This window comes from Chrysemys picta, chromosome 4 (genome assembly GCF_011386835.1).
Source record: "Chrysemys picta bellii isolate R12L10 chromosome 4, ASM1138683v2, whole genome shotgun sequence".
Classification (NCBI taxonomy): domain Eukaryota; kingdom Metazoa; phylum Chordata; order Testudines; family Emydidae; genus Chrysemys; species Chrysemys picta.
In genome coordinates this window covers 16545161-16569976 of record NC_088794.1, presented here as the reverse complement: position 1 = coordinate 16569976, position 24816 = coordinate 16545161, and the positions used below count along the sequence as shown (strand labels likewise).

Sequence of the window (24816 nt, the reverse complement as noted above, 5' to 3'; positions counted from 1 at the left end):
CATGAGACGTTTTTACCAGACCTAGAAACTGATGTGCATTCCTTCCACAAGTTACACAAACAGGAAAGTTCGTCTTGTGGTTAAGGCATAGGTCTGGGACTCAGGAGACCTGGGTTGAATTCTTGGTGCTGACACAGACACCCTCTGTAACCTTGTGCAAGTCACTTCATCTCTCTTTGACTCCATTCCCCACCTGTAAAACACTCCCTACCTCACAGGGGTATTGTGAGAATAAATTCATGAGGGACTATGAGACACTCAGATACTATAGTGATTTAAGTAGTTAGATGGGGCTGACAGTACTTTGCTCAGCTACACCACCTTGCAGAAACACATCTCAACACCGTATAGAGGGGAGTGAGTTCGGTCTCAACCCAAAAATGAATCAGGTAAGCTCTCTCTCTCTTTTATAGATGGATAAACTGAGACACAGAGAAGTTAAATGAGCAGCCCCATGAGCCCAGACCAAACACTGAAGTCCTGACTTCCAGCCATCCTGTTCTAACCATTACAGAACCTCACCAAAGCATTCAGGATAAAATGAGTGTAAAACCCCAATGCCTGGAGCTGGGGATGTGGGTGTGTCCCCACAGGAATTCCGAAGGGACCTCTGCCTATTTCCCATCATACATTCACCCTCCAGGTCTGCTGAACACTGTGTTCCCGCTCCGTCTGGACACTAACAAACTTGGCAGGTTCAAAGCCCCTGACTAAGCACTGGGCACTGCTGTTACTGGCATGATGCCTTTCCCCTCCCCTGCTCCCTCAAGCCTCGAGGTGGAGAAGGGAAGCCAGAATGTTTAGTCTACCTGGCACATTCCTGAATTTCTAGAATAAATAGAAGATTATTAATGGAGCTGCTTTTCCCCATCAGGATAGCCCGGAGATGCCAGAGTTATCTAACAGCCCCTGAAGAATGTCGGAGACGCTGTGGGGTTTGGACTCTAGCAACTTCTTATGTGAGTAAAGATTCTTGCTTTAGAAGAGACCTTGACACAGGGCTGCACTGAGTTTATAACCTAGCACAGAGATGGTTCGAATGTCAAAAGCCTCTGGTTTCAGAGTAGCAGCCGTGTTAGTCTGTATCCACAAAAAGAACAGGAGTACTTGTGGCACCTTAGAGACTAACACATTTATTAGAGCATAAGCTTTCGTGGACTACAGCCCACTTCTTCGGATGCATACAGAGAAGTGGTGAGAATCTGTATGCATCCGAAGAAGTGGGCTGTAGTCCACGAAAGCTTATGCTCTAATAAATTTGTTAGTCTCTAAGGTGCCAAAAGCCTCTGGGTTTTCAGTACAGAAACCTCCAAAGGTTTGGACGCTGAGCTCAGCTATCCAAAGCCCTTGAGATCTCATAACTGAATTCCCACACTCTTCTCCACACACACACACACACACACACACACACACACACACACACACACACACACACACACACACACACACACACACACACACACTCTCTCTCTCTCTGTCTCTCTCTCTCTCTCTCTCTCTCTCTCTCTTCTGGCACACTAGCTTGAGCTAATCTGCAAATTTCCATTAGAAAGTAAGTTTTGATGGGAAAACAGTGGCGGTGAGGAATTCACGAACCATTTCCACCCCCATTTTCCAACCAACTCCAACATTTACATGTAATACCAACTGGAAACACGGCCATAGCCCCCTCTCCTGGGGTCTGTCAACTATTTCATTGCCAAGCTGGAGCCTGCAGAAACTTTCCCCTGAACGTTTCAAAAGCTTAAAGAGTCTGGTTGGAACTGGATTCTCACCATTATGATTTGTGTGTGTGTGTGTGTGTGTGTGTGTGTGTGTGTGTGTGTGTGACAGTAGCAACAAAAAGACCCAGCTGAGATTATGGTCCTGTAGTGCAAGGTGCCATATATACACATAGTGAGACATTCCCTTTCCCAAAAAGTTTATAATCTAAATGGGTGAGGGTCCAGGGTTTCTCTTATTTTGAATTCCAATTGTATTCTTACATTAGAACTGCTTGTACCATCACTATTAAAATATTCTCATCCTATTCACCCTATGTGGACCTCTTGCCACCCTCTCCACTCCGTTAGAGTGCTATTTCCTTATCAGGGCATGCAGGAGTTACTTACAAGACACATTCATGTTAGTAAGAGTTACTTTTGGAACTCACGTTCCCAGATCAATTATGCAGAGTGACAAAATGATCATGTGAGGGAATCTCACTCCTTTCATTCAAGGAGGAAAAACCCATACAGGACAAATGTTAGTTACATTGCTTGATGCATGCCTGGAAGGCATTCATGCACTACAGAATCACAGAAACGTAAGCCTGAAAGGAACCTCAAGAAGTCATCAAGTCCAGCCGCCTAGTAAACCGAGACCATTCCTGCAGGTGTTTGTCCAACCTGTTCTTAAAAACCTCCACTAATGGGGACTCCACAACCTCCCTTAAAAGCCCATTTCAGAGCTTAACTATCTTTAGTGAGAATGTTTTTCCTCATATCTAACCTAAAGCTCCCTTGCTGCAGATTAAGCCCATTACTTCTTGTCCTACGTTCAGTGGACATGGAGAACAATTGACTTTTTCCAGTTTCTCCACATCTTTGCTAAAGTGCAGCACCCAGAATTGGACACAGCACACGGGCCTCACCAGTGCAGAGTCGAGAAGGACAATCACCCCGTGTCTTAAATACAACACGTCTGATAATACAACCCAGAATAGTAGTAGCCTTTTTTGCAGCTGCATCACACTGTTGATTCATATTAAATGTGCAATCCGCTATAATCTCCAGATCCTTTTCAGCAGCAGCACTATCACCTAGCCAGTTATTCCCCATTTTGTAGTTGTACATTTGATTTTTTTTCTTCCCTAAGTGCAGGACTTTTCTTCCGTCTTCACTGAACTTCATCTTGTTGACTTCAGACCAATTCTCCAATTTGTCCAGGTTGTTTGGAATTCTCATCCTGTTCTCCAAAGTACTTGCAACCCCTCCCAGCTTGGTATCACCTGCACATTTGATAAGCCTACTCTCCACTCCATTATCCAAGTCATTCATGAAAATATTTAATAGTTCCAGATCTAGGACTATGGGGAACGGTGCAGTATAAGAACCTGAATAGAACAGAATCCCCGACCCATTTGGGGGAAGAAGGATGTCAGTTGGGGTTGCTTCTCCCCCCAGAACTTCATTCTGCAGGAGGATCCTAGGGCCCCACTGGGTTAAATTTACCTAGCGATTTAGGCTAGAAATCAGGCTAGATTTTTTTGCCTCCTTCATGTCAGAATGACTGCAGGAAATTATGCTTATTGCTGTGTTTTTCTCCTTTCAATTTGGATGGGAACCAGCAAGTGTTGAGACCTAATGGAGTCAAAACCAGCCTAGCCATCACATTTTGCTGAACTTTTCAGAAGCTCAAGAAAAAAAGAAGTTTGCTTAGAGTTTTATTTAAAAAGTTCAGATGGATCTGAATTGGTTTCAGAGCTTTCAATCTCCTTTTAGCCATACATTTCAGCCATGTAATACTAAGCTGGTATTGGATGGAGTCCAAGCAAGATCAAGGAACTAAGATGTTGTCAGGGCGAGACAAGTGGTAGACTGGGTTGTAGTTTTCTCCCACTCTGGTACTGCTGCCAAGTAGGAAGGATGTAAGATGCCAATTTGAGTCAGAGCAGGACCTTAAAGGCCCCAAGCTGCCACTTGCACAGCGTATGTCTATGGCTAGCACGGCATGAAATGACTTGCCACCCATCCCTGACAAATCCTCATGTCTGTGTTCGGAGGAAGATGCCTCAGTAGGGGAAGGGTCTCTGTGCCTTCTACATTTACTTCCCGCAAACTTCATAATAATAAAGTGATACTCTATACTGTATCCCTTTTTCCATTTCACCCTTCACTGGATCATTTTATGCATCTATTCCCATTGCTAATTCAAACTAATTAAAGTATAAAATAGAATAATTTGTGCAATTTCAGAGCTCCTCTCTCCATATTGTAAGTTATGTTTCTTTTCTGTTAGCGCCCAGTGTGAACAATTCCCCTCCTCGCCGGCTGAGTAGCCGCCAAACTCATTTGCTGAGAAGCCTCTGTTACAGCAGCACAGGATGGGGGGAAAAAAGCCCTGATAGAGAAAAAGGAATTTGAGGTTTGCTTTTAAATTTCATAGCTGAGCACTTTCTGAAATGGACAATGTGAAATTTCAGATTTCTCCTTTAAGTAATTATCCGACTAGGGAATACGATTTCCTCTCTCATTATTCTTATACCAGGGTGAAACCCTGACAGAGACTTGTCTGGCGGCCTGCCTTCAAACTGGAACCAGGGGGTCCCCAAGAGCCTCCCCCCACTCTCTGAATACTAAGGCTGAGATTTTTCAGAATCACAGAGTGATTTTAGTTGTCTCCTTTTGTGGAGCCCGACTTCAGACACCATAAAGGTGTCTCAAATCCGAGACCCAGAATCACTAGCCACTTTTGAAAACTGCAGTCCAAGATTCTAGGTATCTGAATGATTACGTTTGGGGTAAAACCTGGCCGCACTAAAGTGAATGGCAGCTTTGCCACTGCCTTCAATGGGACCAGGATTTCCCCAAGGTGTGCAGAATCAATTAGAAGCTAGTAGCGGAAAGGATTTGTAACAGCTTCATTCAGACAGTGGAGGCACCAGCCCCAACTTGTCACTTCAGCACGTTACTACTGTAGTGGAGGTTCAGGAGGATAAGCGGCAGGCTGGGGGGTGCAGGGAGTTACAGTGCTGCTAGCCCTTTCACCTCTGCAGTCCCAAGTATAAACCTTAGCTCAAGTCACACGTGAGAACAAGCTGGGTGGTCTCTTCCTACTCCATTCATATTGCAAGAGAGTAGGCCAGGGTGGTAACAGCAGTGCGGGGCAGAGCTGGGTGGGAGGCGATGGTAAGAGCCCTGGTGCCATCACTTCTTTGTGCACAGAGTTCACCCACCAAACAGAGACGAGGAAGGTGAGGTAAGATTACCTCTCCCTAATATCCTGGGACCAACATGGCTACAACACTGCATACCCACAAAACAGAGTTACTTCCCCCTGGAACAATCAAAACACTGAACAGCAAAAGCATATTCATTAAAACACCAGGGCAGCAACAGATCCCTTTTACAGAGGGAGAAGGAAGGAAAAATCAGTGTCACACATACAGAATGGGAAGAGACTGTCTAGGAAGGAGTACGGCAGAAAGGGATCTAGGGGTTATAGTGGACCACAAGCTAAATATGAGTCAACAGTGTGATGCTGTTGCAAAAAAAGCAAACATGATTCTGGGATGTATTAACAGGTGTGTTGTGAGCAAGACACAAGAAGTCATTCTTCCGCTCTACTCTGCTCTGGTTAGGCCTCAGCTGGAGTATTGTGTCCAGTTCTGGGCACCGCATTTTAAAAAAGATGTGGAGAAATTGGAAAGGGTCCAGAGAAGAGCAACAAGAATGATTAAAGGTCTTGAGAACATGACCTATGAAGGAAGGCTGAAAGAATTGGGTTTGTTTAGTTTGGAAAAGAGAAGACTGAGAGGGGACATGATAGCAGTTTTCAGGTATTTAAAAGGTTGTCATAAGGAGGAGGGAGAAAACTTGTTCACCTTAGCCTCTAAGGATAGAACCAGAAGCAATGGGTTTAAACTGCAGCAAGGGAGGTCTAGGTTGGACATTAGGAAAAAGTTCCTAACTGTCAGGGTGGTTAAACACTGGAATAAATTGCCTAGGGAGGTTGTGGAATCTCCATCTCTGGAGATATTTAAGAGTAGGTTAGATAAATGTCTATCAGGGATGGTCTAGACAGTATTTGGTCCTGCCATGCAGGCAGGGGACTGGACTCGATGACCTCTCGAGGTCCCTTCCAGTCCTAGAATCTATGAATCTATGAAACTGAGGCACAGAGAGCCTGCAAGCTGCCCGAAGTCACACAGGAAGTCAATGACAGAGCAGGAAATAGAACCCAGGAGTCCTGTGACTCTCAGTCCTCTGTTCCAATCACTGGACTAAGCAGATAATGTATGAAAAGTTGTTTTGTAACATCCTGGGCTTGGGAGAGGCCAAGAACAGATTCCCATGCTAATAAAAAAAAAAAGAAGAAAGGTTCATTCTATCCATTTAAAGCCATTTGAGTTAAGTGGAAAGACATCCACTTAAGAATATCCCGGTATCCCGCACACATGCCTCTGGATATTAGCATCTTAAATGGAGAAAAATGTATTTGCAGCCACAATTTGCTTTCAAAAAACGAGCGCTGGAGGCTAATATTTTGCATGTTGGTCAGTCTTCAGTTCTGCACCTGTGAAGCGACATGCACACACAGAAACCAAGGCACAAAGCAAATTCAATATTTACTAAGCCATGGATAATAGGAGACCTGCCATCTGCAATCAAAAGCAGCTAGATTAATAAAGCAGCAGCAGTTTGAGTTGAAATGTATAACATTGGATTAAGTTTCCTTGTTCTCATTCTGGCACAGAAAGAGAGAGACCAAAGCACTGCCAGCAGGTAGACCAATCCTGGGCATGACACAGGCTAGTAATGGGGAACAACTCATCTAGAGTGGTTTTAAACCTTTACCCACTATGAAGAAACTGTCATTTATCCCCCTTGTTAAATTCATGTGTATTAAGGCTTTGTGAATGTGTGTATGTATGTGTGTAAGCATGTGTATAGTGAGGGAGCTTTGGAAGTATTTCAGGGCTGTGGCTGCCTGTCTGAAATTAAACAATAGGTCTGGGGAGCAGGAGACATTGGAAAGGGAAGCAAATGCAGAGGCTTGTGCATGCTGGCAGCCCTGTGGCTGTGACTGGCAGGGGGAAAATAGATACACAAAAAGAAAAGAAAAAAAAAAATCAGACGCTGAGAGCAAATGTAGGGAATGCATAGAAGAAAGACTCGGGTGAACAATGCTTAAAATATGCCATATTGAGATAAACTTGCTGACTATCTGACGTTGAATGTTGATGCTGGGGTGGATGATTTTTAACCATCTTTCTGTTCTATGAAAGCTCATCATATAAGGGACTGATCCTGCAAAGACTTACACACTTAACATTGCACCAGTGAAAGCAATGACACTCCTCAAGTGCATAAATCCTTGCAGGATCAAAGCCTTAGAAATACCATGAAATTGACCCAGACAAGGATAAATTAAGAACCACTGCTCTGCATATATGACAAATTGATTGTCAGCAGGGAAGAAAAATGAGACAATATGTTGTCCTGCCTGGGTTTTTGTTTGTTTGTTTGTATTTTTAAGATCAATTAATGCTAGTTAACATATCCTGCTTGCGAGGTAGCTTTTCTTAATGACCTCAGATTAATTTTAGCTCGATTTTTTAATTATCTCTAATTGTCTACAGAAAACAAAAACAAGCTGGATTTTTAGGCTGAAGGTAGTCGAACGTGACAAAGTCATCGGGTAACACACCAATAATGTGCTGTTGAAAGCATCTCTCTGAGCCACACCCCTAAGTCTACTAGAGAGACTTTTATGGAGATCTGTCCTTTCCCATTTCCTGTTGCCGCATTCTGTTACCCAGCAGCACCTCCTGCTCACCTGCCCCCACTTGTCCTCCCCATTCATGACTGCGTAGCACCCTTAAGGCAACTTTGGCAGTTATTTATGTAGAAAATTAAAAAATAGGGAAGTATTTTTAGACATTTTAATGTGGAAATAAGGAGGAAACAGTATCATGTGACCAACCAGCTATCCATAGATCAGTCTAAGAATCACTGCCCTACTCACGTTTAAAAGAGTTGGTCCAAAAAAAAAAAATTGCCTTTTTAGAAAATGAAGCACTTCCTGGAAGTTTGTTGTTTTTTTACCCAAAAGATTCATTTTTCACAAAAAGGATTCATGACTTCTACCATCCAAATGCTTTTTTCTGAAGGTTTTGACTTTTTTTTTAAACACACACACACACACACACACTCAAAAGTTGATAAAAAATTGGAATAAAAATTTTGTGAAAAAAATTGAATAATGGGTATGCTGAGAAACATGCAAAATGGAAACAATTTCAAAATGTTAGAGGCATTTATTTTCACATTTTCTGACCCACTCCAATCTTTACCTCAACACCAAAAATATTTGGAGGGTGAGAAGAATCTAAATGTTTTGTGGGGATGTTTCTGCTAATGTGTGAAAAAGATGGCAAGAGTTCAAGAGGTTAGATGCCCTGACTACACTTACTCTCATGGTGAATTGTCACCCCAGCACAACTTGGCCTTAGATGGGTCAGGATTTACTACCCAACTGGAAGGCTGGAAGTGAAGAGGGAAGGTATAATGGTACCATGGGAAGCCTACCTGGCTACTTCAACAGGCTTTTTAACGACAAGTTATTCCTTGTAGAAGAAAAAAGGGTCTTCAGCATCATTTGTCGTTTGCTTTAAGCACAAGGGAGAGCATTACTTTGCATTTGGGGTAAGATTTTTCACAAGCACTTAAATGACTTAGGAGCTCAATGCCCAGTGACTTTCAATGGGACTTGTGCTCCTAAATCACTTTTGAAAATCTCACTCTTTATCATTAAAACTATGTTTTTCTCCTGGAGACTAGAGCTACGCAAAATATGGTGGGTGTGGTCCACAGGTGGTTCATCCAGAATGCTCTAGTATCTCACCTGTAGGTGTGTTCATGAACATTGATTTCTACAGCTGGTCAGAAAATTTTCCATCAAAACAGTTTTCTGTCAGGAAATGCCGTTTGGAATTTTTTTTGCAAAACCATATTGATTTTGATGAAATTTCATGTAGGGAAAAATATTGGCATTAGATCAAAACCCAGAGTGTTTTGACACAGATTACACTCCGAACCAACAATTGGCCCATATCTGTCAGAAAGGCTGTCTGACCCCCAAACCTATCCAGCAATTTGGGGCCACCCCTACCCTAGTAAGAAAGAGAAGCACCCACTCCTGTCTCGCAGACTTTTTGGCAAACTTGTGTGGAATTTTGGGTTTGTAACCAACCGCCTAAGCTGGTCAAGCTGCACATGAGACATGATAAGTCCTACCTTACCCAGCATTTACGAGCACAGAAACTGAAGCTTTGCAAACTGGATGCTTGGTTCAATTTGAGAGGAGCAGTGAATCTTTAAGTAAACTAGATTCTGAGTGTGTGTATCTGAATCCAACCAGGCCACTCTCCCTGCTTTACTGGATTGAACATTGCTAAGATTATGCCCAGCGAACTAGCTGTTCAGTAAGCAGATAACAGAGTTAAAATTTTAATCAGTTTGTTGTCCCCCCTTTATGACTCCAGATTTTTTATCAATCTTGTGCATTTTTATTGTGTTTTCTCAGTTTTCTTCAGGACACCCTCAGTATTTATGGCTTCTCTGTCCAGGATTGATGTTACTTCCTTGTTTTTTTCAGTCCTAGCTCCAATTCCAAACCCTTTTAAATCATCTCGGCATCTTCTGCCCTCCTCCCCCACACTCCGTTCAAAGCAAAGAGCTTATCACAGGATCTATATGTCTTGGAGTTATACAGGATGGAGAGTTATACCACAAATTATTCCCAGAGACTCCTGCCGGTCTGCAGCTCCTGACATGGGATATTTGCCAGGCAAATATTTCACAGCTAACAGAAGAGACACAGACCGTTTCTTCACATAAAGCCCTGATGGGGCATAGTGCAGTTGCACTATGTTTTATTCCTATTCTGCAAATAAACAGGGCAGTAAGCAGTCACCGGAAGTAACCTTGCTTATGAGAGTTTGCAATCCCCTCCCCACATTCTATTGCAACTGATCTGTAGGCATTACAATGGTAGGGAGGAGGCTGGGTGGCATAGGGGGTTAGCTCACTAGCCCTTTAACCCCAAATTCATACATACACATGTATGTACATATATACACCTCATGAGTGCACTGGTCCATCTCTCAGTGTGGCTCAGTGACAGAACTCCAGCTTTGCGTTGTGATTAATGGCAGCTTTTGTGTTTCTGTGATGCCTTCTGTCATTAAAGCGATCTGCAAACTAACTAATCCTTGGAGCACCCTGGTAAGCTAGTACTTTCCACAGTTTGTGAATGGGGAAATTGAGGCAAGGAGAGGTCAAGCGTCTGGCCCAATAACACACACAGTGAGCCAGTGGCAGAGATGAGCATCAAATCCAGGAGTTCTTGTCTCCTAGTTCCATGCCCAGTTTGCATGCACCTTGATTAAGGTAACTGAAGGTAAGTGTCTGGACATCACTCACTGAGACAGGCAGAGAGAGAGAGAGAGAGCGCGAGCGAATGCAAGGAAGATATCAGCCTGTGGCTGCAAACCATAAAGGAACCGAGATTAGAATAAACCTGGGTACTGATTAGAAAACCACCTACTCCCTAATCTCCTTCCTTTTACAGCTGCCTATTGTGGAACAAGAGACCTGACACAAGCCCCCTAGAGCAGATGTTAATTAACTGCTACCGGTCAAACCTACCTGGCATGTGCATACTGTAACCCATTACAGCTTCAGATGAGGTTGAGAGGAAATCTCTGTAGGCACATAAAACAGCTCTCTCCACCCCTTTCATTCAAATAACCTTCAAGAATCAATCTCTCCACCTCCCTGGCTCTTCCATGGCAGAGTTCACCTGCCTCCCACTGGCTCTGAGGGAGAAGGCCCATCATTTATATGGGCAGGCAGGGGCTCAGTCCGTTCTCTTCTTTGACTGCCTTGCCCTTCTTGTTGGGACGTGAGGGGAATCTATAGGGGCTGGCATTAATCTTTTCCACCTCCCACCAAGTGACGGGCGGGAGTGCAGCTCTGCTCATAATATTCTGCATAAGGGTCTCTGAACTACATCAAACTGGTATAAAAATGTCACAGAAGCCATGAGAAATCACTCATGTGCTCTGTTGCTCCTCCACCCCCTTTTAAATTATTTCTAAAGGTAAAATTGGGATACCCACCAGCGATTCCCAATCAAGTAAGGATGAAAGGGCATGAGGCAGGATTTGGGAACCGCAGAGACCGGACTCTCATTTACACGAAGGTCCCTTTACTCCGCTCTGGTGGTGCCAAGGAGCCCTAATGGAGTTTTACACCCACTTGCACTCCAGGGTGGTGTGAAAAGGACAGTGTCTCTCCATCTATGGCATTTCCATGACTCTCGTCACTGAATAGCTGAGCCTCACAGTCATTAATGAATTTTATCCTCCCCCGAGTGGATGATTTTTATTTCTATTATGGCAGTGCCTAGGAGCTCCAGATCTTTGCCCCAAAGAGCATCCAATCTAACTAACTAACCAACCAAGGGTGAGTTTGCTGGCAGGAATGTTCATGGAGGCAACAAAGTTTACATGGATACTGAAGAATGTTTATGGGAGATACAGTCTGGATTTGTAAAGGCAAGTATTCTTCCTAGAAATCTCATTCTAAAAGTCATACTCCTCCAATCAGGGAAGAAGCACATACCATGTGACCTACGCATCCAAACAAAATACGAACAAGCTACAAATCAAGAGTTGTTCAAAGAAACTGTTGAGAAAATAACAAAGAACAAATAAACTGGAGAAAAATCACAATCTGTTTACAGACAGGAAGAAGGAGGTGAAGTCCAAAGAAATTACTTGCTATGACTTAAAAAGCAACAGAGGGTCCTGTGGCACCTTTGAGACTAACAGAAGTACTGGGAGCATAAGCTTTCGTGGGTAAGAACCTCACTTCTTCAGATGCAAGACCCTCTGTTGCTTTTTACAGATTCAGACTAACACGGCTACCCCTCTGATACTTGCTATGACTTGTTCATCTTTCTTTGTTTACAGGTCAAGATCCTTCCAACTGCTGCTGTTGCACACTATACCTGGTGTCTGGCAGACTATCACTAATAAATAATAATTAATAACAGTAATAATACTACTACCACTACTACCACCACCACCTAGTTCTTGTAGAGCACTTTTTCATCAGTAGATCTGAAAGCGCTTCACAATCTTTAATACGTTTATCCTCACAACACCTCTGTGTCACAGCAGTTCTATTATCCCCTTTGTGCAGATGTGAAACCGAGGCACAGAGAGGCTAAGTGACTTGCCGAAGGTCACACAGGAAGCCTGTGTCACTACTTACAAAGATTCTGCCGTCAGAATTCAGCTGACAGCTTTTATATAAATTAGAAAGAGAAAAGACCTAGTAAGCCCCATTTCCCCTGACTAGTTCAGGATTATCCCCTACAATCAACTGCAGTATTGTGATCAGCCCTTTTTTAAATATCTCATCAAGTCTCATCTAACTAGACTGTAAGCTTCTTGGACCAGGGGTTGTCTTTTGCTACGTGTTTGTACAGCACCCAGCATGCTCTTGGTCAGGGGTCTATTTGCTACTGTAATAGAAATAATATTATTAGCTCTGCATGACTAACAGGAACCAGAGCATCTGTGGACCTGATTATCCTGATGCTTACATCAGTTTCACACCAGTCTGTGTTCATTCATTTCAATAGTTGCTCATGATTTACACAGATGTAAGTGGGGGCACAGTCAAAGTTGCGGTCTATAAAAGTGCAGCTATGACTTGAAGGTGGACAGAGAGCAGACATATTGAGTAAGAAGGGGTTACAGCCTTGCAGTCATAAAATTTCTCCTGCCCTGCAGGGTAAATTTAATTGAAAAGCTCTGAGTTTCGTTTACAAAAAGGCTATTTCCTTCATGACAGGTGGACAATTAAGGCTCCAGGACTGCATTTTTATAAAGCCTCTTTACTAACTATAACTATCACTTTAAGGGTGTTCCTAGCAAACCGCAGTCAGATCCTCTCTGAAGAGGAGGAAACCTCAGAGCCTTCCTTGCACATGCAGACACCGTTGGGGTTGGGTTTATGATAGATTTACCATTAGAAAGAAAAGTCTTTAATTCAGAGGCTCATGGCAGCCCCCAGACATTTACGACTGCTCTGCTCTCCCAGTGTCATTAACCCCTCAACTGCTGCTTAATCATTGCGGACACATCCAAGGTGGAACACGTCTGCATATGCTGCTGAATGTACAAGGTGCATCCTTCTGCCTCATTGATTTCAGCAGGGGTCAGTGAAGCAGGCGGAAGGGCCAGCAGCGGCAAGGACCTTAAATTCAGAATTTTATTTCATTAAAAAAAACCCTGCTACTTGAATTTAGGTGAGTATGAAAAAATGAGAGGCAGTTTATGCTGGGCACAGAGCTAAAACTGGCATTCCCTCATCACAGATGTGCCAATGCATCTCAGTCTTGATCTGCAACACCTCCGGCTATTCCTGTCCTGAAACACCACATAATTCTGCCAATGCATCTCAACCCTGACCTAGAGCACCTACTGCTATTCCAGTCTTTGGACATTGCAGATCTGCCCACGCATCTCAGTCCTGATCCGCAACCATCGGAGTTACTTCAGCACTGGCCCCCGACGGAGCTCTGCTAATACAGCTTGCCTCCTAGCGCTATTTAAGTCCTGTGCAGCCTGTTAGCAAAGATGTTATTTGGTGGAATGGGGCTGAACTTTTGGGGGATTGAATTTCTGCTATAGACACACTTCTCTTATAATCTGAGAGCTATTTAGAGCAAAGTGTACAGAGGACTAAGACTGCACCCCGCGTAACACACCCTAATAATAATTTCTAAAGCATACATTTGACAGTACCCTGAAGACAGCCCTGGAAATGGAGTGTCTCTTTCCTTGTCTGCCTTTAAACTGGGCTATAGAGTAGTTGGTGCTGCTCCTTTACTGTTAAAAAGACGTGAGAGAAATCAAATAGTCGGCACTGGAAAACGCTGGTGACAGAACATGAAAGGGGCACATGTGGACGGGAGCTAAATTAGAGTGAACTGCCACCACTGGGAAGTGTGGGGGTAGGACAACGAGACAAAAGCCACTGTGAAGGTGGAACCACCATACACTCGATGGCACTCCAGGCTCTCGGATTAGACACCTGTTCTTTCCAGTTCATTTAAGCGTAAACCTGATACCAGCCACCTTTAAATGTGCAAGATGATGAGCTTTTAGGTTGGAAAATAGCCCCACAGCCCCACTTTGATATGGCTTCTGGATTCTGTGTAATACCAACCCAACACAGATCCTTTTCAGAGTAGCAGCCGTGTTAGTCTGTATCCGCAAAAAGAAGAACAGGAGGACTTGTGGCACCTTAGAGACTAACAAATTTATTAGAGCATAAGCATAGAGCATAAGCTTTCTGAAGTGGGCTGTAGTCCACGAAAGCTTATGCTCTAATAAATTTGTTAGTCTCTAAGGTGCCACAAGTCCTCCTGTTCTTCTTTTTACAGATCCTTTTATTTCTCCTCCTAGTTTTCACTAGTATCATCAGTGGTGTTGGTGAAGAGAGACAGCTGAACAAGCAGGGATGTGCATGTGTTTTGGTGGACTCTACAAAAATGGTGGGGTTTAAAAAGTTGGTTACAGAGAAATGCTAAATATCTGTTTAAAAGGGGAAAGAGTAACATGCATCATAGAATCTGGATGACCTTCCCCACCAGAACAAATAATTTCTGGCAGCTCTACTTCAAGGTTAAACTACCTGTCCGTATCCCTTTAACTTGGGTAGAAAACAGAGTGAAATTTCCTCTGGGACTCAAGACCTTTAAAGACATTTTTATTGTGCATTTTCAGTTCTTTTAAAGGCATTTCCCACTATTTACAGCCTCACCGCTTCTGCAATTGATGGGCCTTTCTGCTCTTCTCAGTACTGACCCCTTTTAAATCACTGGGCACCTTTTCTGCACAGGATTCAAGGAAAAAAATACTACCCCGCATATTTTGCTGAACTATCACATCACCAGGATATAGGGATGCAGGGTTGTAAGGAGAAAGACTGATGGAGAATTCCATATAGAATGATGCCCTATGATCTCTAACTCCAAATCACAGACTTTTACCACCTGGGCTAAGGGAGTAAGGGCTCAACCTCCATCCCCCCAAATGTAAATTTGGAGACTAAATACCTTTGGGGATATGGGCCTAAGTCAGGTAAGTAACAGGGAACGCAGCAGGCATCTATCATTTGTGGATTACTAACACGGGAGACACAACAGCCATTGCCAGTGCAATGCACATACATCTACAGCTCATAATAGAATTTACGCTCCAGGTATGTTTCATTATTTACTAATTCTCTCCACATCATTTTGCTTCACAATTAAGCAAATTAGCAACTTTGATGAATATTTAGGCCCTCTCGCCTCATAAGAGATGAGTTGGAGGCATCCCTGCTGGATTTTCCTTGGAAACCTATTTCAAACTCAAGTTGTTTTTTCTCCCTTCTATGGGCGCGTGTGAGAGATAATGTGGTTCCCCAGGAAAAGGATGGCAGCATCCATGTTTTAAACTGGGGCATTTGATTTTAGAAAAGTCACACCGCTCCTTGCAATGTTTCGTTTCTCTGCCTGGGCATAGCATCATGGACTCAATGCCAAGTAAAATAAACTGAAGAAATTGTCTAATCCAGGGGCCTAGTGCATTCTGGGAAGAAGTCCTAAATTTGTAGCTCTTTATAGTAGTTTCTATTACTAAGTTGCTATAATCAGATGACTTAATTAACTACAGGGATGTTCTTTTTAGGGAGAAAGATTCCCTGCTCCTTCTATAAACCATTTATTCTCTGGTATTAAATAACTTTCCAGCTAGAGAATATATTTTTCTCCCGCCGCCTCCTCTGCTCTGACATGATTCACAGATGATCTTTTGCAAATGACAATGAACTAACTAGTGTGACTATAATACTACTACCTAGCTGTTATTCAACACTTTTCATCTGTAGATCTTAAAACACTTTACAAAGGAGGTCAGTAACATTATCCCCATTTTACAGATAGGGAAAATGAGGCACACGGAGAGGAAGCGACTTACCCAGGGTCATTCAACAGGCCAGTGGCAGAGCCAGGAACAGAACCCAGGTCTTTTGAATCCCAGTCCCAGTGCTCTGTCCACTAAGCAACACTGTCTATTGTGTCACTGCCTTCTAGTGGATGGACTCAGAGTGGCTCACATATGTATCATAGGCTCTATAATGCAAACAGCTAATGGATATTCACCTTTAATTCAAGTGGAATTGGCCTGTGTTTTTACTGTAGGAGGATCTGGGTTCTATCACTGAGGAGCTCTTAGTGGCCATGCTGTGCAGCATGGTGTAGGATAGCACAAAGCACGTAGGTGATTATACATTTGTTACTGTTGATTTGCAATCTCAAGACCTTTTGTAATACCTCCCACTCTCCTCCTTGTTGGGGAATTTCATAGGCACACTACAACATGGCGGGCTGCAGCCATGATTTAAAAAAAAAAAAATACATTCTGACAAGTAGCCTGACTCCTCTAAGTTGCTCTGGTCCCAAGCGATAACTATGAGATTGTGATCCCTTGTACAACCACCTTCTAGCTGTGCCATTCAGATGTCAGGCTGAGACCGAGCTCTGAATAATTCCAGGAGGAGGCTGAGGAGGTCAGAAGGAATTCAGCTGCGAAGGAAACGCAGGTGCCCTTCCTTCTAGTTGCAGAAGCTGTGGGCATTTCCTATTCTAACGGTATGGGACTCAGACTGACTTCCCATTCACCACAGAAAATAGATTAGGGCCTTCGGGCGCTCTGTAATATTAAAACAAGAACACATCCCGTGTCATAAATCTGAGACAAGCTCCCAGCCCTACTTATGGTAATGAGTCTTTCATTACCACCTTTTCAAGCAGGGTGGATTTGGGGGGGAGGGGCATTTCTGTGCTCATAGGTGCAGAAAGCTCCACATTCAGTATTGTGCCTCATAGTGACTACGGGGTTAACGCAACATGGAAAAATGCATTGACATCTGGACCTCTTCAGATGTAACCTCCCACCCTCCCCCAATCACAAAGCACCAGCTCTATTAATCTGTATTATATCGTTGTGAGTGATGGCCACTAAAATGCTTAACGGAGTCAGTGAACCCAAGAGCCTGGCTTAGCGGTTGGGACCGCTTGTGTTTCCTCATCTCAGAGAGGAATGGCTCATACAGCTCTGTTACAGTTGAGGTCCTGTATTATTAACACTGTGTTGGCTCCCTTAAGCAACAGACTCCAGTGGACTGCAGGCCATAAATTGCCATCATAATCATTTTAGTTTTGCTTCGTACAGTCTGGTTCCTCTTTTCAGAGGGGCAGTTTATCATGCGCATAAACAGGTTCAGAGGACAGGCCCCGCAGACGGTAAATATTGGGGAATCTTAGAGGAGCTGACACTGCCAGGAGGCAATGACTCAGTCGCTGGTTTTCTCTCTCTGTATCTCTCCTTGAAATCTCACTTTGGTTTGGAGTGAGTTAATAGCCTGACCTCTGATCTGGGCTCACAAGTGAGATGAGTTTTAACTTTGTCAGGCTAGTCTTCTGTGGCGTGAAACAGTCTCCAAGAAATTGCTGCCTGATTTATCACAAGCAGCTTTTTCTGTTCCAGGGGGTAGGGTAGGTCAGGACTGAGGAGCACGGACAGAGCTGAGAGCCTGGGAAGATGCAAGTCGGGACTAACGTGCATTAGCAGAGCTCTAAGAATGTAGATAAAGGACTGTGCATGCAGCTAAGTACTTAGATGACCCTCCTCGTATAAGAAATAACCATTAATAGATATAGCCTCACAACACCCCTGTAAGATAGGAAAGTATCCCTATTTTAGAGAGAGGGAACTGAGGTACAGACTAAGTGACTTGCCCATGATCATGCAGGAAGCCTGTGGCAGAGCCAGGAATAGACAGCAGTTGTCCTGAATGTCAGTCCAGTGCCCTATCCACTAGACCACCTTTCCCAGTATATATGCACACATGCCTGAGACTAGAATCGAAGGAGTAGCCAAAAGTCCAGATTGGGGTAACTCAGGACTAGCACAGCAAGGGATGACGTAACTGAACACTTAGTTGCATTGGAAGAACTTGCTTGCACAGCATCTGCCCGTATCATGTCCTGGTTCCAGCCCTGTTTGCAACAATCACTCGCCTTCATAAGCATTAAAAAAAAAAAATCTCACTAAATCCAGAAAACAAACAAAAATCATAACGGGCATTCCAACAAAGCTATGCAAAATCATCCTCCTGCTAAACTTGCTGAGGGGAATGAATGGGCGAGTCTTGTGCTTGGGACATACTTTCCTAGCAGACTACGATCCAAATCCCCAAATCATATTTCGCTGATGGCAACTCAGCCCAATCTCCATTTCTTACAGACAATAACGTGCTAGCATGGAGGGAAGTTCTTTCACCCCTCATGCACAAATGGCTGTCTCTAGTTAGTTAAGCCTCCTTTGGCAGTGTACCTACCTGTACTGACCCCGGAACTGTGGCTCAGGTACAGTGCACAGGAGTAAAGCTGCAGCCACGGAGGTGTAGAAGAACACTGCTTACCTGTCTTTCCGACATGACATACAGATACTTCTGGTCGGTGGAGAAGGCCATGTCTCGAAGGATAGGGCTCCCGTCCTTGAAAACTGAGACCATTTCATACTGAATTCCACCATGGGGGGGGCCATCTGCTCGGATCTGGAAAAAAGACAGGCAGATGACAGGTTATGTCACTACAGCTAAATGTGAAAAGCACAGGCAGGCTAGAAACCAAATGCAGAATCAGTGTTTGCATACTGGAGACATAAGGCAAGGAATGCTCACAACCAACGTGAGGGAGCATGAGTTGAAGCTGAGGCTCTTTCTACATCTCACTGCAACATTACTTCCACACACTATGAGAAATAGTGAGACTTCCAGCTAGGAAATGTGAAAGAACTGGGAAGCTGGCATGGTGAAACGGCAACTTCACAGACTGATCACTATTACCTTGCTCTCTTCCCACCTGGCTGTTGGATTCAGATGTTGCCTTTTGTCTTAAGCTTAGATTGCAAGATCTTTGGAGCAGGGACATTGATCTTTGTATGTACAGCGCATGGCGCAATTGGACCCTGGTCTCTGGGTGCTTCCACAATAACAATGACAAATACTAAAGAAAACCTTTCCAGATCCTCAGCTGATATACATTTGTGCCGTTCCATTGACTTTATGACTCTCCTGAACTTTGGGGAAAAGGAAAGAGATTTAGAAAGAAATTGTCTTTCAACATGTGTCTCCTATTGAATCAGAGATGAGCAATAATACACCCTGGATTACGGAAAAACAAAACCAAACAAACAGGTACTCCACTATTACTTTTAAGCCTGCCCTATACACAGGCACTTGGAGCTAGATATCCAAAAGTGCCCAGCATGCAACCTGCACCCAGTGAGAGTTGTTCTTCTGAAAATCTGACCACTAAATGCTTGGATGGAAGCGGAGCTCTTTGGAAATCTGATCCGGATTGCAGATGCTAAGGCTGTGTGAAAATTTTGCCCATGGATTCTAATCCAATTTATACTAGTATAATTCCATTGACTTCAGTGAAGTTACTCCTGATTTGTACTGGCGTGAGAGGAGAATCAAGGTCTTTATGTTTATACAGTGACGGTATAACTCATGTTCCCAAAAATAAACCATTTAAAATTATTGACTTCCCATTTTCCCACAACCCCAAATTCAATATTACATCTGTCAAAATGGGGGAGCTGATCGTTTTTAGGAGTAGGAGTGGTAAATGTTGCATATTGATTTAGAGACAGAAACTGGATCTGATCTGATTTACAGTGGTCACTCTTCTATTCTAGTCAGGTTCCTCTACTGCTCATCGCCATGGTATCGGAGCTCCTTTCAGAAGTGCATTAAGTGAAATGACTATCATTTGTCACACACATGCTTCTTTCTGTCTTCCTTTCTTCTCTGACTCAGGGACAAAATTGTGTGTGAATTAAAAAAAACACACACACACACCTTGGATGTGATTTTCAAAAGCATCTAATTCTAAGTGACTCCAGATCACACATCCTATTGAAATGGGACTTGTGCCTCTAAAATCACTCGTTCGAAATTCACCCTTTGGTTACAGTGGATCTCCTGCAATGCATACTGGGTTTGAGAGCAGAACCAGCCCCAAAGTTTCATGCTATCAGAGCGTCCAAGAGGAGGACTGACTCATGCTGACTACCATACCTCCTCCCCAGTGGGGAAGTCCTTTAAAATATTAAGACACTAAGGACTGAGTCTGCCACGTTCTGAGATGATATGGTCCTCTGAGATGATATGCCAAATTCACAGGTTCCAGCAAGAAACATCTAGCCAAAGCACAAGCTGCCAAGCGGATGGATAAATAGCTCAGTGGTCACATGGCTTGTTCAGTTCGAAGATCTCCTAGTCTTTTGGCATGGTGATTTGAAACTGGATGATACAAATCCCTCTCCCTGCAGGAAAACCCTACACAAGTTATAATCAACCCCACTGCTGGTGAAAGGCATGCCGCTGCTGAGATCACACCACCTCTTCCAAAAATTAATAATTTATGGCTTTGGGGGCTGGGAGGAGAATAAACAAACAATTTACATTATGTCTTTCCTAGCAGGATTTGCATATTTAAATAGCAATTTGATTGCAACATGGTGTCTACATAACACCAAACTGAAAACACTGGCAATGGTCAGGCTGGGAGATTAGACCAGCCATGCGAGCCAATAGCTCCATAGTGAACACTGATGGCCCAGTGGCTCTCTGTGACAGAGATACTGTTACATGCTGGCCAGCAAACCATAGTCTGCACCAGGCGCTTTTAAAGCATGTGCACGCTGCCCTGCTAGGAAAAGGAAACACAGGGGGACCAGAGTCTTGGAAAAACCTCTTATCGCTAAGAAGCCATTTGCTGCAGACTCATGCTGGGTTGTCTTGCTGGATCCCAGCCTGCTGCTCAATTACTCCTGGCCTGACTGCTGGGGAGAATCCAGGTTTGGAGGAGGCTGAATCTTCAGAAAAGGCGATGGGGCTTGTGGAGGAGGCATGGAACAATTCTTATTTATCTCACAGGCAGCGTGCGGCATGGGGTGGGGGGAATCCCTGTCATGAGATTAGGATTCAGAACTGGGAACCAGGAGAGCCTGGGATCTAATCCTTGACTCTGCTACAAACTCACTGTATAGCCCCTTGTCAAGTCACTGCAAGGGGAATTGTGGGTGGCTCAGCACCCATGGAAAAACTAGGCCGTGTGTCTGAGCCTCAGTTTCCCTGCCTGTAAAATGAGGACAATAACCCTGATCCTCCTTTGTTAAACACCCAAGGCCAGTTTGCAAAAGCTGCCATGCCAGTGTGAAATGCCATTATCAGACTCATAGAAAAGGGAAGTCACCCGCATCCCATCACTAAATACAGCAACTTGTTTGGAAGAGCCATGGGGTGCCTCCCTTCCAGACTAGAACAGCGAGTTGCGTTTGGATGTGCTGACGTGTTTATTTTCTGGGCATCTCTCCCATCTCTTCACCTTTTAATTTTTTTCTTACTAATGAGCAGAAAAGGAACCAAACTGAATCTGAGTAGAGAAAAGGAGTTTGAAATCTGCACCTAAATCCAGATCTGAATTCCATTATTACAGACTCTTTAGAAAACTGCCCCAGACTTTTAGAGTGGGAAAGCTGGATAAAGATAGAGGAGCAAATCCTGTTGTGAATTACACTGGTATAAAGACACCCCACTGACTTCATGAAGTGCAGAGAGACAAGGGCAGAATTTCATCTTGAATTTCCCAGGGACAATGTATAATGTAATTGACTGCCATGGATTGACTCTAGCATTATGCTGCTGTATCTGAGAACAGAGCTGAACCTTGTGTCTCTCTGGAGCTCACCTGTAGAGCTGGGCGGGAAATGGATTTTTCATCCTACAAGAATTTTTATGATTTCTAAACATTTCCCGTTCTTCACTGGGATGAAACTGAGACCTTTCAAAATTTGTCATGAAAAAACAGAGAAAAAGAGGAGAGCGAGTGAGAACCACCCCACCCACCCCGGAACCAGCGGTCATGGCACTCATGTGAGAAATAGGAAAACCAGGTTCAAGTCCTTGCTCTGCCTGATTTATGACTGCAAGTCCCTGCTCACGCATGTGCTTTCTCTCTGGTTTTGAGCAGAAATTCCATCCTGGATCTGAGAAACCCTTCTGATAAAATACCCTGTTGTGGGACAAGTTTGCGGTTTGAGGAAACGGCCTTTTCTGATGAAAAAACTGTTTAGTCCAAAAATTCCCAACCAGCTATATTCACCCGGTCCCACAGCATGGTCACCGCAAGTAAGCTTCTCTGTATGCCATCACAGCTATTTAAACGGCAACCAGCACTGAGATCCCAAGCAGAGCGTAGTGAAATCACACGAGGAATAAACAGCAGGAAGCGAATCTCACAAGCTAGAAACGTTTCCATGAAAATATCTGATTGAAGGCAAAACGAGGGGGGAGGGGAATACGGCACATGAAGGAGCAGAAAACTTTCTAAAAAATCAACTGTTTTACAAAGTTCGTCCCTGGCGTTTCAGCAGCTCTTTTGTCGCCCCCGTCTCTAGCAATGAGGTCAGACAGGACTAATAAAAAGCGATGCCACTGGACAGACCTACTGCAGTCAATTGTTGGTTGTTGCAATCAAATTACAATTAAGGGTGGATTTGGCACTATGTTTATGAGTCTGCCCTTTTAAACTAGACAAGAGTGATATCTAGTCAACGGACGAGAGCAATGGGATTCAGGCTCCCTAGGTTCTAATCTGGTCTCTGTCACTGGCTTGGTGCGGGACATTGGGCTTCCCCTTAACTGGGCCTCATCTGCGCAAATGGAGATGAGAATATTGACCTCCCTCAAAGAAGCAGCCAAAGGCCGACTAGTGTTTGTGCTTGGAGATTGCTGGATGAAAGGGGAAAGGGGGAGAGCCACAGTATATTGCATGGATAATGAATGCTGAGAATATGCCCCATAAACACTATCAGCCACATGCACCTGATACATGATCGGCTCTTATTCATTTGGGCAGGTACTTTCAACAATACTGATGATTATTCTGCTCTGGAAGGGATGGCAGTGCTGGGATAGTGCTATCGGCCACAATGGTGATGGATTCACCATTACTCACTCTACTTTCTGTTGACGCTTAAAACCGACCAAAGAAAGAATTGAAGGCTTGCGGGTGCGGGGGTGGGGGGGAAGAGTCCCATGATGCTTTGCAGATAAGCTAATTTTAAGGAATGGAATTTTTCTAAGTAATAACCTTTAGAAATTGCTGCAGCAGATATAGGAATATTAACCACAAATGTGTGTCAAAGGTATGAAGAACTGAACAAACCATGTGACCACTGAGCTATTTATCCATCTGCTTGGCAGCTTGTGCTTTGGCTAGATGTTTCTTGCTGGAACCTGTGAATTTGGCATATCATCTCAGAGGACCATATCATCTCAGAACGTGGCAGACTCAATTGTTAGTGTCTTAACAACATAACCCCGCAAAAGGGAATACGCAATGACTAACTAGATGGTATCGAGGCAGCGGCAAAGCTGCAAAGGAACACAGGACTTAGAAAATAACCTATGCTAAGAAGTATATACTAAAATGAGGAAGTGGATAAGGGTTGGAATGATATGCAATAAAGAGTAATAAGGGTATAATTGCCCTGAGCAAACAGGAGGAAGTAGAGACCATTTGGAGTCTGAATGCAGGCTGTCAGCGAACTACAGGGCAGTTTCTCCATAGGTGTTGGGAGCTGTATGTCTCTCTGTATATGTGCTATCTTTACTCTTAATCAATGCAAACAATCAGGTGATTTATATGAGGTTTGTTATTATTAAACCAATCTGGACTTGAGAGAACCCCTCTCACTAAACATATACTCACAATTCAATCTATGTTTAAGTTGAAGGTTCCAGGACTGTACCTCAGTCATTTAAACTGAGGTGCAAAATCAATCCCACACCGCTCCTTTCCTCACGGACTCCTTGCATCAGCACAAGCTGCCAGGAGCCATGCAGTTGATCTAGTGCCCTCTATAACCTCCATGCTCAGTTAGTGACTCTTGCCTTTACCAGCTGCTATGTATGTCTCCAAGCCTAAAATGTTCTCTCAGCATCTATCTTCCTCTCTCTCTCCATCCACCCATCCTTAAACTAGCTGTCTAAAGCTGTTTCCACGGCAACAGTCTTTAAAGTCCTTCCGTAAAAACGTCTGATTGTAATTTGTGGTGCATTTACTGGCAGCTGCCAGGCCTGCTGGGGTGGCAACTTTCACTCACAGAGACACAGCCTGACTGGAGTCTATGAGGAGGGCACACTGTCATTTCCCACTGTTCTCCCATTTCCTTGACCAACAGACACGCCTCTTCCTAGTCATCTTAGAGACAGGGAGGCCTCATGGATCAGGCACTGGACTGGGACTTAGGAGATCTATGTTCAGTTCCATGTACTCCCTGTGTGACCTCAGGCAACACACTTAACCTGTGCCTCAGTTCCTCTTCTGTAAAATGGGGATAACAACAACAACTCCCTTTCCCCACCCTTTTTTCTGAGCAAGCCACAAACTCTGTGGTTTGTGGTCTCTTACCATGTATATGGACAACACCTAACACAGTGGCATTTCACAAGACTGCAGGCCAAATGAATGGTTAGGGCCCGGAGTATATGCAGTTCACATAGACTCAGTCTAGCAATAACAGTAGAATAAATGCATGCATGAGAGAGAGCGAGAGAGCTCTGCAGTATCTAATGGGTTAAAACTGGAATGGGGTTTAGGAGGGGAGGTAACCAGCCAGATGAGCTGTGTGGCGCTCACACAGCTGGTTGCTTTTAATCTGCCCTCTGAGCTGCTATTCGCCTGTAGAGAGTCAGTTATATTAAACTCTGTGCCTGGAGGAAGATTTGTCAGCTCAGGTACAAGAGCTCTGAGAATGGTTACAAGAGGCTGTGGGGGTCTGGGCAGGGAGTGCACTAATTGCAATGGCTGAGAGCGAGGCAGCTGCAAGCGGGATGTGTGGTCTGG

At 44.0% G+C, this 24816-nt stretch overlaps 1 protein-coding gene across 7 annotated transcripts in view; it reads right to left on the bottom strand.

Moving 5' to 3' along the window:
* The window catches only part of PLXNA2 (plexin A2), a 328426-nt gene that overhangs the window by 154985 nt on the left and 148625 nt on the right, over nt 1-24816 (bottom strand). For all 7 annotated transcript variants that reach the window (XR_006174188.2, XR_006174189.2, XM_042848961.2 and 4 more), the window contains one exon: nt 18315-18449. Coding sequence is in view for 5 of the 7 variants with exons in the window: in XM_042848961.2 (XP_042704895.2) it covers nt 18315-18449 (135 nt within the window). In the remaining 2 variants the exon portion in view is untranslated. The remainder of the gene's footprint in view (nt 1-18314; nt 18450-24816) is intronic.